Source organism: Plectropomus leopardus, chromosome 10, assembly GCF_008729295.1.
Source record: "Plectropomus leopardus isolate mb chromosome 10, YSFRI_Pleo_2.0, whole genome shotgun sequence".
In the NCBI taxonomy this organism is placed as follows: Eukaryota; Metazoa; Chordata; class Actinopteri; order Perciformes; family Serranidae; genus Plectropomus; species Plectropomus leopardus.
In genome coordinates, this window is record NC_056472.1 from 31,142,572 (window position 1) to 31,159,374 (window position 16,803).

Genomic DNA, 16,803 nt, shown 5'->3' on the forward strand with positions numbered 1-16,803 from the left:
ATTTAAAATGTAATTATATTTACTTGATTTTGTGAAATTGTTGTAATTTAAAAATGAGTTCAATTAAATCAATCTTTCTTAGCAACTTCAGTAAACCAAGTTAATTGAAGTTGCGAAAACTTAGAAAGAACAAAGTTATTTCACTTTTCATTTTTAAGTTGCAACAAGTTCACAAAATTCAGGAAATACAACTACATTTTGAGTCACAATTTGATAAAAAGTAAACATAAATTAAGATTAGTAATTGTTTTTGCGTTCCTATTTCAAGGCAATCAGATTCCAGAATTATTTTAAGTGAAATCAGCTTGTGAGATTTTACAGTGTGTAAATAGTAAAACAATCTCCCTCAGTGTGCCTCAGCTGTTGATGAAATCGTAACCGAACATCCTGTTTCAGTGAAACTGGGTGTTAACTGTGTTAGTGTTGAGACATTTCCAATAAATACTGGCAAGCAACTGAGAAAAAAAAACCATTTAAAAAACATTAGAGTTAGATTAAAAAGCAAATCTCCCGTAAATGAACATAATTCCCCATAAATAAGCTGAACAACTCCTGAAATGTGAAGATGTAACAGTTCTTAAAAGCGCAAGTTTTTCCAACTCCGCTCTCTGGCCGGCGTCCAGTTGTCAATTTGGTAGATAATTTTTGCATAATATTCATCTTGAGAGGGCGATAAAACATAATATGAGTACCTGCCTCTCAGTGATAGTATCACAGGTCACTTAGCCTCCCCAGCGAGTCGCAGCACGAAGACACCACGAGGTCCCTCATTTAGCCCTGACTCAGCAGTTACCGCCCCTTACTTCCTCGGCAGGGGCCGACGCTTGAGTGTTGAAATGCGATCCAGGAGGGTGAGCCGAGCGGCCACACTGGGGCGACACTGAGAACAACTTTAAATATTATCTGTAAACAACATTTACTAACAGTCCGTCATGCCGCGCCTGGTTAAGAGAATTAAACCGTTCACAAAAGTTTGTTCACACACAAACAAAGACTGACGAATAAAAACAGGTGACGATGTGTTAAACAGTCATATGGCATTGAGTCGATCACGTATAAAGAGTAAACATCGGCGTGGCATCTTGTCTGCGGCCGTGCGACAGCAGCCCATCACCACCGTTACCATTATATACATCCTAAAATCTTAAGTGTGGTCTTTCCACTTTCCCTTCTTCTCCTTTTCCACTCTTCTTTGTGCAAGAAAAATTATTCAGTCCTTTATTATTATTAAGATACCGTATTTTCTTTTTTTTTTTGTCCTCCAGTGTCACACGGAGACAAAGACGTCCAGGTAGAGGCGATCGTAAGACTCCCTGAAGAAGAGGATGAGGACGAGGCTGAAGAGACAGGAGCCGGTTAGACACCAGTTCAACCACGACAGCTCTGAATGAGAAAAGAGAGAGAGACAGAGACAGAGAGAGACAGAGACAGAGAGAGACAGAGACAGAGACACAGAGAGACAGAGATGTTTGAGTTAGATTGCAGAGGTCTTCTTCAGCAGGTGAAGGCAGGTAGATGACTGAGTCTTTGACTCTGTTAAAGGTGGGGTAGGCAGTTTTATTTTGGCTTCATTGGCCAAAAAAGTCCCATAATACACCTTGAGCATATTGTAATTCAAGTGGTCTGAGAGAAAACTAGACTTCTGCACCTTTTCTTGGCTCAGTTTTCAGGTTTTAGAGAATCTGGACTGTAATGGGAGACTTTGACCAATCACACGTCATTTCAGAGAGAGGAGTTTCTAATGGCTGTTCTATAAATACACAAGTTTGAACGTCCCCTCAGATGGTGAAAGTCTTCTTGCAAGTTGGACAGTGTGTGGGTGTTTACCTGTTAATTTTTTCATGGACATATTTAGGGCTGCAACTAACAATTATTTTGAAAATGGATGATGGGATTCTGTCCAGAGACGCTATCAGAGGACTTTTGTTTTGAAAGGGATGTCGGCGTAAAACAGCCGTCTTTGTATTTCTTCATCTCTGTGACCGAGAGAGAATTTTAAACTGCAGTAAAAAGTGGTACAGAGTCAATATAATCTCCAAAACACCATCTTCACTGTCTATTTCTGCTGACAAACACGTATGTCACGTGTAAAAAAATCGGCGAGCCTCGTTTCTCTAATTGTGCTGCCGCTGACACGCAGCAGAGGCGCTCCTGAGGAGCTCTGCTAGAGAAACGGTGAGTAATAATCACGCCACACAACGAATTGATAATTTTATGCGTGGCCAACACATTTAATAATCAATTATAATTGATTTTATCAATTCATTGTTGCAGCCCTTGACATATTGCTCTCCTATGCACCTGTCCCATGATATAGATGTGCAAAGTATATTTTTTGATTTTATCGACATTACAAAAATATCGCTTAAGTTTTGAGCAAATCTCTAATGAAAACCTGCCTACTGATGTATAAATAAGGACAATGCATGTGAACATAACATTCAGCTCCCTCTGCAGGTGAAGTGTGGATTAATGCACATACGATCAGTTAGAAAGATTACTGTATATTGGCTCAAAATCTGAACAGAAAATAAACCACTGACCTCGCCTCAGTGCTAAGAGACAGACCACAACACACCACGCCAAGTCCCTTTATCAAAACATATGAGCCATCTACGTACATCCAGACGCCTAACTTAGAGTAAGTATGAAGTGACACTGAATAATTTATGAGTATCCTATGGGACAAATGGCTAATCAATAGGAATTCCTAACATACCATACAAGAAATACGAGCAGCCTGTCTATCACAATCATCTTGAATAATTCACTGATATTGGCAGCGTTCGCCATTATCATTGACCTACACTTGAACCCAAACATGGAGCCGAATGAGGTGTTCTATTTTCTCAGCTCTGTTCAGGCTCCATTAACCACAGGAGAGGCGCTCTGGCTGTCTGCAGTAATGCTGAATCTGGAGGGCAGATGGGAGGCTTGCAGCTGCACTGAACCGTCGGCATCTTAACTCATCAGACAAATAACCTCTTCTTCTTGTTCAGCCTCCGTGAGGCGCGCGCTCAGATTTTCGCCATGCAGCCTGCGCGAACATGCCTGGACAAAACCGAAATCAATAAGCCCCTTCTTTCAAATGCATTAAGTGGTCCTCGCTGTGAAGCCGACCGCCTCGACGCCACAGAGGTGCTTGAGGACTTTTGTCCTGACAGAGACATTAAGCGGAATCTACGTTCCGCGGCGAGGGCCAACTTCTCGGCCAGGGCGGAGGATGTGGTGGCAGCAGGCAGCTGCTCGGCTCCTGATAACGAGCCAGACTAAATATAGAGAAACCAGGTCGTAACAGGCGGCGGAGGCCCCAGGGCTCTGCCAGCACAATGTGACTCAGCTGACAACGGCTCCACTTCGATTCCAATCAGCCGGCTTTTCATAATATCGTCAATTAGCCTCCCTCGCCGGGGTCAGGGGACCTGATCATGAAGAGACGGGCGCTCTGACTCATGGGCAGATTATGAGACGATGGGCCCCTGGGCACAGATATGCAAAGGGCCCCGTGACCTCTACTACACATCAGCAAGACACAAAGACTTTGTAGTTATTATGCATCTCTCTGTGGCCAATGTGTGTCTCTTTGTAGTCATTGTGTGTCTCTTTGTGGTTGTTTTTTTTCTAGTTTTTGTAGATATTTTGTCACTTTGCAGTTCCTTTGTTTGTTTGTTTATTTAGATCTCCATTAGCTTCAGCATAAGCAGAAGCTATTCTTCCTGGGGTATATGCAATTTACATAATGACAATATAAAGTTACACATTCACACTACTCATCACATCCACTGACATAACACATCACTGTACACATCCACTTTAAATAAAACAAAACAATGTAACAATGACAGTTTCATACAAACACAAAGAAAACAGACGACTGAATCTATCATCATCTAACGGATAAATGTCATTATTTAACATAAATTAACAGATTGCCCCTGGAATACCAGCTCATCTATTAATTACTGAAGTTTCTTGTTAAACAGTACTCTTTAGCATTTTTTTAAGCCATATACATTATTTTGTTGTGTGATATGATTCGGGAGTAAATTCTCTGTATAGTACTGTACATTGACATGATGTAGTTTTGGATTATGGTAAATTAAATCAACCCCAGCAGAGTGCCTTGTGGAATACTTGTGTATATCTGTACTGAAGAACAGTTTAATTAGGAATTAAATTATTGTTAGGAAACTAAGAATGAATCTGTTCATAGACAGTTCTTTCCATTATTTTACTCAAAATTGGTAATAGATTTATAGGTCGACTATTGGATTCTGAGAACGGCAACTTTTTATTTTTCGGTATTGGGATCACTTTGGATATTTTCCATGCTTGTGGACATACATTTACAGTGAGACTTTGATCAATAATATGTGTTGCCATTGGAGCAATTAACAAAGCTATGGGCTTAAGCAGCTTCCCATCAAAATCGTCAACCCCAAGTGGTTTATTCCTACAGTTCATTAACATCAATTCAACTTCAGCAGCAATTACTTTCTCGAATTCAAAGCTACACTTTTTGTCTTTCATAAGATGATCTATTAATTTAGACGATAACTCTATACTCTTTGGCTGCAGTGGGCTTTTTAACTTGTCTATCTTGGTAATGAAATAACTATTGAAAGATGATTTGCTATGTCTACAGGTTTAGTGAGAAATTCCTAAACCGTTTTTGTCATTTTCTGTCTCTTTGTAGTTGTTTTGTGTCTCTTTGAGGTCATTTCGGGCCTCTTGCTGGTTGTTATGTGTTAAATTAGGTGACATTTTACAGGTGAAAGCCAGGGGGACCCAGACACTTTGGGCCCCTGGGCCTGAGCCCGGTCAGCCTGTTCAGTAATCCATCCAAGCTTGAACTGCACTCTGCTGCCTCTTTTTGGCAAATTAAGAGTTTTGCCAGAAACGTTTGTAAGTGCGATCCCTCACCGCTTGCACAAGGAGAAAGAATGAAGGGTAAGAGGTGTGAAGATGAAAGCAAAGGATAAATGGATGCAAAAAGGAGGAGGAGAAAGGGCTTGAGAGGAGGTGAGGGATTGTGTGAGGGTGTTTGCGGCGAGGTGTTGAGACTCCTGAAGCAGCCTCATTAATCAGGAGTGTGTGAGCCGGACAGCAGGAGACCCGGTGTGGAGGCGGGTTAATGGAGTTGTGTTTATCTGACCTGCCGTCTTCTCCGTCTAGCTTCGTCTCGCTTGCTCACGTGTGCGCCCTACTAAGTCTCGTCCATTTAAAGTTGGAGACACACAGTCTGTGTTTTGGGCATGCAGCCTTTAACGAATGCTAATGGGGAGCTTGGTAATTGTGGTAATTCAATTGGGTTTATGTGATAAAAATGGACAAGCAGCTCAATTGCTCTGCTCTGATCTCTAAGGACACGGCTGGAGCAAAGTTTGGAGGGAACAGTTAAAGTTTGGAAGCAGACAGGAATGGGACTGAGGAGGAGGAGAGGGGATGAAGAGAGAAGATTAGAGCGCACGAGATAAAAGGAAGGAGAGAGGAAAGACGTCACTTTGTGCTGATTTCTAGAGGCTCCTCAGTTCACGGGTTTGCTTTAAAGTTGACTATTAGATTTTAATGATCTCTGTTTAAAGGACGGATACGGTTGGCTCGAGCTGTGATGCGAGTCTAAAAACTTCCTATAATACAGTGAGCAGCCACAGCTTCCTGTTAATAAAGTCTGAGCACTAAAAGGTGACTGGACTACTGAAGCTTGGACTAATAAAATCACTGGAATCTTTAAATCCTTCCTCATAATCTTCCTACACTTTTTAACTTCTGCTTGCTTTAATTAATTTCATGATGAGGCTTTCATGTTGATTGTTGGGGCACTTTGCAGAGTTATCTGAACGGCTGATAATAAAGTTGCTGAAGAGGAAGAGAGTGAAGTGAAGTTCTGCATTCTCTTTTTTTGTCCTTTTTTTCCCACCATTTTACCAAATTTGTGCACAGTAATCCTGACGCACACCTTTTTTTCCCCCCAGTGTTTTGTCTAGTCCAGTCCTAAAGTGCTGTGATTGGCTAGTACTAGTCACATCAAAGAAGGGCGGACACACTTATGGTTAGGGCAAAGAGGTCACGTTAGGGTTAGCAGTCACCTATTACTGCACAGAAGGTCATGACTACGAGGAAGATACTCATGAAAACATTCTTACATAAATATAACGTGGACCTGTGGGGCCGCCCCTTGAAAGTTGGAGATTCAAATCATTAGTCGGACACCCCTCAGTTGACCGAAATTGTTTCAAGTTAAGTTAAATTCAATTATATTTTAATTACAGAGCCCATTATCACAAAGCGTCATCACAAAATTTGCCTCAGAGGGCTGTACAGCTTACAGCATCGCTCTGTCCTCAGATGCTCACATCGACTACGGAAAAATTCTTTTAATGGGGAGAACAGAAAAGGTAGAAACCTCAGGAAGAGCGACTGAGGAGAGATCCCTGTTCTGAGATGGACAAACGTGCAATAGATGTTGTAAAGAACAATAAAAATTACAGTAGTATATGATAAATGATACACAGGAGAGAGAGCGAGAGGGAGAGAGAGGCGTAGAAATGCACAGCAACAATAATTGTAACAATAACAAAAGTAATACACATAAATATAAAAAAATGTAATTTATGATAGCATGCATATGCATTCAAACATTGTAGTTTATGCATGTGGCGATAAAAATCATATGTGCTATAGTGGAGGTATGATTAATAATAATAGCAGTCGTGGTTGGCGTCCGGTAGGACTACACGGCTTTAATGCAACTACGACACAGGAAGGATTTTTGCACATTTGCAATCCGTCAATAGCGATAATGCATAACTCTCTGACTTTTAATTCTATATTTAATTCCAGTGCTATCTGTTGCTGCATATCATCAAAAGTATTAAGTATTAAACAGATATTCTCAAATTTTATGCTCTAATTATTAAGTAAACAGATAGTAAAAAAATTGGATAAAAAAAGTACAAAAATAGGGCGAGGCAGGAATAAACCATGACGGCTGAGGACGCTGAGCGTTTCAGCCTGCTGTGTTTAAGTTTTAACTGAACCGTGACATCTGGACATCAGCCACAAACGAGTATTCAATCCATCAGCGGTGCCATTAACTCCAGCAGGTTCACTGTGGCTGTATTATCATATTCAGAGGACGTCAGTGTGAACAGTGTGACAGTTCATCATATTAACAGCCTATTACTGTAGCTGCCTCCGTCAGCACATTGGTGCTACAGATGAAGACGGAGACGTGTGCCGACAGCCATCTTATGGCCTTAATCAGTCTTAATTGAGGTCAATGCGGCGTTATAATGAATGCAGCTCCATCCTCCTTTATGGCTGCGGCCTTTGCTCAAGAAGACCAGGGTCACACCTCAGGACTCACAAACCAGCTTTGTGTAAAGATCATCCATCACACAGGGGACCACTTTGTCATTAAGATGCATGCAGAAATATTTACTGATCAGTTATACTCAACTTATGGCCTACGGGCCAAAACTGGCCCTGATAAGGTGCCAAATAGTTCCCCAACCATTTTCTAATTCACAATAACAATAAAGCGATTCACACAGGGAACACACTCACAATAGAGCTTGTTTATCAAAAATGTGCCAGTGGGGGCGGCCACTAGCTCACCTGGTAAGGTGTGCGCCCCATATGGGTAAGGCTTCTGCAGTGGCCCAGGTTTGAGTCTGGCCTCTGGCCCTCTGCTGCATCATCCCCCCTTCTCTCGTCTACCTGTCCTGTCTATCTCAAGCTGTCCTATCAATAGAGGAAAAAATGCCAAACCAAAAAAAAAGGTCCTAGCCGAAACCCCCAATGGCTTAAAATTATTGTCTATTTTCACAGGGACAGCACAAAAGTAAAAATAATTGCACAGCAATCCGTTATCCTAGAAAGGTCCTAAAATCCTAGAAACGTCCTTAATTCTGAGAAACATCCTTATATCTGAGAACAGGGCAAAGATCCTAGAAACATCCTAAATTTAGGGATGCCTGATAATATTGGCACATATATATATATATATATATATATATATATATATATATATATATATATATATATATATATATATATATAAAGTGAACATGTGCAAACCCTAAGTTGAAGTGTTTTTCTTATTTTGCACAATGAATGAATATAACATACACTGAGAAGTGTTGTATTTCATGTCTCCATCTGCTGCTGTGCCGTCACGATAACAGTGTGCGTAATATGATGTTAAGTAAACTACAGACGAGACTTGACTATCACTAAAATTGGGTTGGTAAAAAAGTGGATATATCAATATCGGTTATCGGCCAAATTAGTTGTTATATATCATCATAGCGGTAAAAACTCGTGCACCCCTACCTAAAATCCTGGAAACATGTATTGGGCTGCTGTGACTGGCCTCTGGCCTCTGTCATTTTGTAAAAGTGTCCCCCAAACAAAGCAAGTTGAGTAATTCTGCAGCAGATCGACAGGTTGGCGAGCAGACATGAATTATTCCTGATGATTGCCAAAAAACTGAGTTAATGTGCCGCTCTTCATTTACTCTGTCAATGTTGCTTCTCACGTATGATTCAACACTCTCTCAAAAACAAATGAAAAGGGCTTTTATTCTCTCAGGAGTGACGGAGCTCTACAAAGACAGCCTGTTTGTTTTTTTAAAACACCTCCACAGTCTTTATGGGGGGTTGAAAAAGTTTGCCGGCAAAGACATTCTCACTTCTGACGAGAATGCAAAAGTTAGCAGAAAAGGGAAAAAAATCTCAGGACTAAAGAACTGCTGCAATTATTTTTCTCTGTCCCCACCCCCACCACCACCATGCAGAGGAACGGAAACTCAATGCCATCCCCTCCCTCATCTTCCTCCTCTTCCTCTACAAAACCTTTGAGGCTCCTTTGCTCCACAATACCTCTCTGCTGCTTTGTATTCCATCCGATGAGCCGCGCTAAATGACACAAACACACAGCAGATGAAATTGAAAAAGAGCGACAAGCGCCGATATATTGCCCGGAGGCTCCATTCATGTTTCTGAGTCACATGGTTCAGAGACTTTGGGGATTTTTAAAACAGGACAACAGAGTCAAGAGGCCATGTAGGGCTCACTGAACCACGACCGGCCTCTCGGGGATGTTAAAATGGACAAGGAGGTAAATTCATAAATGCCTCTCCGCCCGCGGGCAAAGGGAGCCATAATTCAGAATGCATAACGAGGCAGTGGGCAGCCAAAAGGAAAACCCTAAAATGAACTGTAAACTGGAAATAGATGGAAATCTTTGAAGGCCAGTCTGCCAATTTTTCATATCGGGAGGTGGAAGGGTTTCGAAAAGCGAGGCTCATGCAAGATTCATCAGTTTTGAAGTCTGCATATTATTTGCTGCAGCCATTATGGGACTACAGAGAGGAAATTAGAGTAATGAGACGGCCCGCTAGAATACTTCCAAAGGGAATTTACATAATAATCAAATTAATCTTCACAGGAGTGATCTCTTCAGGAGAGAACACAGCTGATCTCCAAACACTACTTTCTCACTGTTTTAACATCCAGGTCAGTTTTCAGAGGAGACGCAGAGTCAACGTGGTTAAAACTCTGAAAATCTGTCCTCTATGCCATGCCAGAGACACATTCGGTATCTGGAAACACTTCATATTGAGGTACACATATTCACCATTAACTAGTTGCTTAATAGCCTGCATATTAGTAGCATTTTGGCTCTTAAAGGTCCAGTGTGTAGGATAAACCGGATACCGTAAAACTTCAGACAAAAGCCTAGTCCAAATTAATCAAACAGTCTCTATTACCACCTCGGTGTGGCGACACATTTTGACAAATAAAGTCAAAGTTGCCAGTGCGCATTGCATTCTCAACCGCCCTCTGCCAACGTATCATGATGATGCCACCGGTTCTGTCCGAGCACACTCTCATCTGACCCTGTCCAGCTGTGTTTCGGTTGGACGTGGAAGGTGACTTCTGGCATCTCGCTCACACACCAAAAGCACTAACAAGGCGGCGCAATGTGACAAGTTTCAGAGTGAGAACGGGCTGTTATATCATGATATTACTGCTGTATTGCCTCCCGATGTAAAAGGAACTGCAACGACTTTACTGTTACTCTATGCAGATAGTTGGTGGCAATCTTACCACTCTGGTAGTTATCTGCAAGCTCACATTACAACGCCTGCAGCAGTGTGAACTTTCTGACAAGAAAGCATTGTGCATTTCGCCCTGTTAGACGACTTCAGGGTGGGAAGTGAACAAAAGAACAGCAGCAAAAGCCTCCATCATCTCGGCTTGATCTTCTCTCCGACTGTCGCAGGGAACTTGTCAGGAATCATCTCAGCACATCACACACACACCTCAGCTCGCCCACACACACACACACACACACACACACACACACACACACACACACACACACACACACACACACACACACACACACACACACACACAACACACACACGTTTGTGCACAAAAACAAGCACGCACACCTTCACACCCAGTAGTCCATCATTCAGCACCAGGCGAAAGAAGTGTCGAGCAGAGGATACATCATGTATTCTTTATGAGTGCTACTCCTGTGATTGTGTGTGTGTGTGTGTGTGTGTGTGTGTGTGTGTGTGTGTGTGTGTGTGTGTTCACCTGCAGCTGCTCTATCTACCCATAACTCTGTCTATCCACACCTGGTACATATCGCTGTCTTATCCATGATTTATCACCGCACTGACACACTATCAGCTCAGAGATTTAAAAATACATGGCTTGTCATCTGGACTGCAGTTTTCAAACAGTTTGAGTTAAATCCCTCAGCTGCTGTCCTTTTTACTGTGGAAACTAAATTAAACTAATGCACTCAACTTCCTTCCACCTTCAGTCTCAATGTTTCCAACTCATGTTTAACTTATTCAGCCCTTGTCCACACATACATGGGGATATTTGAACTGTATCCTTTTCTATTTGTTTCGGTTTATTGTCGACTAGTAAACTGTGTTTTAGGTTACTGAAAAGAGACCTTTTGTGTATCTCTGTCCAGGGTTTAGTCAAGCGAATGTTTGGTCAGTGGTAAGAAACCTTTTTATTAATTCACATATGGAAATAGCTTTAAACCTATTTTTTTAACGCTCTTAGCATTAAAATTCAGCCTATCGTCTTTGTAGCTTCCATGTTGTTCCCACTTTACAACCTCAAAGCACATAAACACAGCAAAGTCGGAAATTCCCAACTCGGACACTACGACCTTCCGACATCACATGAACTCAGCATGAAACCCAGCAGAAGAAGAAGATGAAGAATGATTTGGGGTGGGCAATATATTGAATATACTCTTGGCATCGCGGCTTGTTCCACGTGCAATATACATGACTACATCATCTATAGTATAGAGTGTCGTGTCGTTTTTATGAGCCACCGCCATTTTGGTTTTCTCGCTCTCTCCAACAGCTCTCACACACACACACACACACACACACACACACACACACACACACACACACACACACACACACACACAGGCACACACACACATACACACACACACACACACACACACACACACACACACACAGACACAGACACACACACATACACAAAAAGTCTGGCTTTTGCAGAGCTCCAGACCATGATACACTACTGCGCCATGGTCATGATCAAAACTGTTACTGCATAATTATTACATCAATTCCAGGACAGATTACGAGGTCTGTAAATATTCCCGCCTCCTAGGTTTTACCCTGAGTGTTCGCAGTGGAAATACACCTAATAATCAGTAGCTGCAGCCCTAATTTAATCAATATGATCAACAGATAAATCCATGATGAAAATAACAAAAGCTGTGGCCTCCATGTTCGGGTACATGTCATGTGAATACTGTTTTTCTGTTGTTTTCGACAGGACAAGCTGGTTTGGTGCCCTGGCTGTCATGCTTGTTAGTGGGCACAGAGAGCCTCTGGGCCCCGCGGCTGTTCAGGTCAAACAATAATAATATCCACCTGCACCGGCAACGCAACCCAGACGGCAGGATCAAGATACAGTTGTCAGGCAGCAGCTGTCAGTAGCCTCGTAGCAATCAGACGGACTTGGCAGAGGAGGATGAAGCTCGTGAATATTTATGAGGGTGTGAAAATGTTTATATATACTCAAACAAACAGGGAAGACGGAGTGCGTATCAGAGATGGATCCGTCATTCCAGCTGATTGGAGCTGCGATGTAGCCAAACTTAGAGGGAAGGTTAATGAAACCGAAGACAGATGGGCAAAGATCATAGTGGAGCTGAGCGAAACACCAACATACACACAAGAAAAAGCTCTCGCACACGCCGGCGCTTACATGGATGATTGAGCTCCGTTTACTTGTGATTTCGCTCTCTCCTGTGAACGCGGGTGGAGGCAGGCGACACGCTGTACTCTCTGCTGTGGGCCGAAATCTTTATATCAAACTTTACAGCCAACTCAGAGATAAATGTGAGGCTGAATTACATCAGGGAGTTTTTCTTTCTTTGTGCTGATTGTGTCAATTGCACTGTAACCTCATTTTACCACCGTCCGCCTTTTATCTGCAGCATCTACGGGGACTTGAAATAGATTTTTTGAAAACAAAGGAGCCTGTGGCTTTTGGGAGGGTGGGAGAAACCTGCAGGGGGACAAAAAGCTTCTGAAAGGAGCAAAAACGTCAGAGAGTTGAGAGTTTTTCATCGACAATAAACACAAAAGAAATATTTAAGTGGTGTTATCCATCCCTCGTGACAATGAATAGGCACTAGTGGGTACAGAAAATGAACAAACAAGAGCATTTATATTTTAAAGGAGTTTTACAGCAACGGGAGTTTCATCACATATTGTTTCATATATTGTTTCCTCATAGCCGAGGCGCGGGCATTATGTGTTCAGGTTGTCTGCCTGGCACATTCAGTTGAAGATATCTCAAGAACGCCATGAGGGAATTTCTTGAAATTTAGCACCAACACCCCCCCCTCCTCTTTTTCTTTATATTTCTATTGTCTGTTACCTGCTGGTATAAATTAGCAGTCCCAATAACTCTGGCATATTTATATTTGTATTTTTTACTGATGTTCATTATTATGCTGTTTCCCTTTTAAAGCAAATAAAATAAAATAAACAAGTCAAAGGTCACTGACCTTGTTTTCTTTCTTATTTTCTTACCTTTACAGTAAAAAGTGAGGAAGAAGAGGAGCAGCCCGGTGACCAGGTTCCCCAGGAAAGTGACCACTCCACAGGTGATGCCTTCAGGGACCGGGTACACGGTCTCGATGAAGAGCTCGAAGAATATTGGCACGCTGCTGTTGATGAAGATCCCCACCAGGATGCAGGAGGTGTACAGGATGGCTGCAAATAAAAAAACAATAAGTTAAAGTTTAATTAGGAACTGCAATATAATAAGGTGCAAAATCCATCTGAGTGACTCTTTTGAAAGAGATGGCATACTGGTCAAGTTTATGGACCAGTAGTAGTCATTTATGCCACCGTCTAAAGCTTTTTATTGTATCATTTGTTCTCAGCTGCACAGATTTATGTTGAACCCTCACAATGAAACATTTCATTTAGACTGCCGTCCCTTAAGGAGGCAATTTACTAGACACAAAACCCAAAATATTGCAGGGATGGAAAAACACAGTTTGCAATCAAAACATCATCTCATATTCCAGCCACAGCTATCATCGTTTCACCTCGTCTGCAGCATCACATGTTGAACTTGGTCGATGTGGACGTTTCCTCTCTGTCAGCTCGGTTAAACTTGAGCTGAATTTATGCTCTTATGTCTATTTTGCAAGTGTTAGTGGTGTTTTTTTCTGGTTGGCATTGGAGGGTGTTGGTGTACGGCTGCAAATGGCTCAGGATGAGGAAATCAACACTGTCTGCTGACTTCTGCTAGCTAGGTAGAAGTTTTTAAAAGTACACATCCTTAAACATCGAGTAAAAGATGAAGATAAGCACAAGCTAAACTAACATTCTGTGGGAAAATAAAGGTTTCATTAAAGGTTCAATAAAAGTTTCCAACAGGGTATCAGGAAATGTAATATCCTTTTATTCGCAAAAAGTTTTTTTAAGTTGAATTTTTTGGGCTTATATACCTTTGATCGATAGGGAAGCTTAGCAGGAAAGGGGAAGAGAGAGAGAGGGGACAACATGCAGCAAAGGAGCAAAGCCAGAATCAAACCCACGGCCACAACGGCAAGGACACAACCACTGTACATGGGACGCCTGCTCTATCCACTGAGCCACCGGGCGCCCTGATTTACAAAACTTAGCTAAATCCTGGACAGAATCATACGGACAACATTTCTAGGATTTTAGCAGATTCTTAAGATTTAAGGCCATAACTTGGATTTTTGGACATTTGTAGGATTTTAAGACATTTATGAAATTTCAGGACATTTGTCAGATTTTTGGGATTTTCTAGGCTTTTAGGACATTTCCAGGATTTTAGGACTTTACTAGGATTTTAGGACATTTCTCAGATTTTAGGACATTTCTTGGATTTAAGGACATTCTTATGATTTTAGGAAATTTTTAAGGATTTTAGGACATTTTTAAAGATTTTAGGACATTTCTAGAATTTAAGGAAGTTTCTACGATTTCAGATTTTAGGACATTAGGGGCTTAGCAAGGACCTCTGTCATGGGGTGTGGCGGATCTTACACTGCCATTTTTTTTATAAATAATCTCTATTTTGATGCTTCTTTATGCATTCTGGCACCTTATGTCTACTAAAAATACAAAAACAAATCCCAGTGTGAATCATATTATTTTTTATTTTGAATTAGAAAATGGTTTGGGGGCCACCCGCCACCCTATTGGGGAAAACATTTAGCCTGTGGGCCGTAAGTTTGGTATCACTGACATACAGCATGCTGTCATGGTCAGCCGTTTATGTTCATGTGTAAGCAGTGTTCAGTATGTTTGGCGAGCTCATGGTCTCGTCTCAGCTGCAGGCCTTTGGCCGGGACATAAAGTGAAATGTGTGAATGCGTATTAGAGTGGATGTGCAGTGAGATTAAGCCATCACCTCTGGAGCATCACGGCACCCTCCATCTCCCTTATCACAGCAGATTGGTCCAAATGAGCTCCCCATTAGCCGGCACGTCCCTTTAATCACGGCGCCTCAGAGGGCCCTCGCCCACCCGCCTGCCTGCCTGTGACGGGGAGCCCAGGAGCCACTCATGCAGCCATCAACGGCTGCCTTCCTCCCTGCTTGTCTTTATTCGGCCCTAATGAAGCACTGATATCAAACACTTAAGAGCGCTTCAACCGCTGCACTTTCCCCGTCACGTTATTGAATTAGGTTATCTGCCACCGATCCCCAGAGGGCAGGAGGAGATCCCCTCCAAGGACGGGAACACGTGGCGAGTGCAGCAGCAGGGGAACATGGGATGTATCTCGTTGGCCTGAAGAGGACACGTTTTTTTCCCCAAGAATGTTGTACTACAAATGAGGGCTAGATATGCATATAGAGCTGGAATTAATGATTGCTGTTTTGCAACTTTTTGCAGTTCTTTGCCGTAAGCAATTAACAGCTAATTGAAAAAAGAAAAACAGCGGCCGTAAATGTCAGCAAACTGGGAATCCCATAATAAACCTTGAATGTCTTGAACCTTGGAATTCAAGAGAGAAAACTAGACTTTTGCACCTCCTCTTCGGTTTTCAGGCTTTAGAAAATCTAGCCTGTATCAGGAGACTTTGACCAATCAAAGGTCACTTCAGAGAGAGGGCGTTCCTATTGGCTGCTCTACAAATGCTGATGGGCGTGCACGTCATGATGATGGTGAAAGCCTGATTCAATGGCAGAGAATCCTGCAGTGATAACAGTTTGGCCTTGTGCAGAAACAGAGCCAAAAGCTCTCAGATGCAGCTTCGAGTTCAAGTTTATGTAGCTAAATTTAGCTAGAGCCTCAAATCACAGTAGCTGCTTTAACACTGTCTGTTCAATGTGGGAATATGGTGTTGTTATGCCACCTTGCTGTTCTGTATGTAATGTCCAATCACGGAAAGGCGGACTGTGGTCTCTCCTCTGAGCTGGGACCATAACGAGGTCTGTGTAAAATGTAAAGCTGGAGAGGGGCTTAGGACAGACAGCATGAAGGATGTCAATGATTTTAGAGTGGACCACAGCAAAACAGAAACACATAGCAAAGTCTGACAGACCCCACAGACGACGTCTTCACAAATCATTTTAACAAACGACTGGTCACTTGCTCACAGAAAGATATCGTTCAGATTACACTGATCTGTGTGTGTGCCACTGGCCGCCCCACACTGAGATAATGAGGTGTTCTGGCAGATTGTGTTGCGGTATCACACCACCCTCTCGTATGAAATGCCAGGTGGATGAACGAGGTTGGAGCCTGGCCGCTGCAGACTGCCAGCGTCTGGGATGAGAGGACGTGAGACAGAAAGAGAGCAGTGCCAGCGTCTGGAGAATGATGATGGATGATGGTGGCGAGAGTCAGTGGCTCTTAACAACATGCTGGTATGCTTATGGGTTTGGCTTTGGAAAAGACAGCAATATGCACCAATGTCCAAACGGGTTTATCATCGATGTTGACTAATGCATTGCTTATGCTGGATATGTACCAAATATACATTGCATTGCATTTTTTTAGCGTTTTGGCTCTGTGGAGCTACTGTGCTCTGTAAACAGAAGCTAGAAGAGGCAACTTTAAGCTTTCAGGGTGTTTGAGGGTTTTCACACCCATACTGGGTGAACAGTGTACAACAGCTTCCTCCTCTAAAGATAAACAGTGTATTTTAGTGGCAAACACTGCATTTAAAACTGTGTTTGTTTAAGGGCTGGAGCCAGATATTTGGCTATTTAA

The 16,803-nt window shown here is 42.3% G+C and overlaps 1 protein-coding gene across 1 annotated transcript in view; it reads right to left on the bottom strand.

The window, feature by feature from the left end:
* Positions 1 to 206: 206 nt before the first annotated feature.
* Positions 207 to 16,803, bottom strand: part of slc49a4 (solute carrier family 49 member 4) — a 69,457-nt gene continuing 52,860 nt past the window's right edge. The window contains exons 8-9 of the mRNA XM_042494088.1: positions 13,133 to 13,315; positions 207 to 1,383 (exon numbers count right to left, since the gene is read on the bottom strand). Of these exons, the coding sequence (XP_042350022.1) occupies positions 1,268 to 1,383; positions 13,133 to 13,315 (299 nt within the window). The 3' untranslated portion in view covers positions 207 to 1,267. The remainder of the gene's footprint in view (positions 1,384 to 13,132; positions 13,316 to 16,803) is intronic.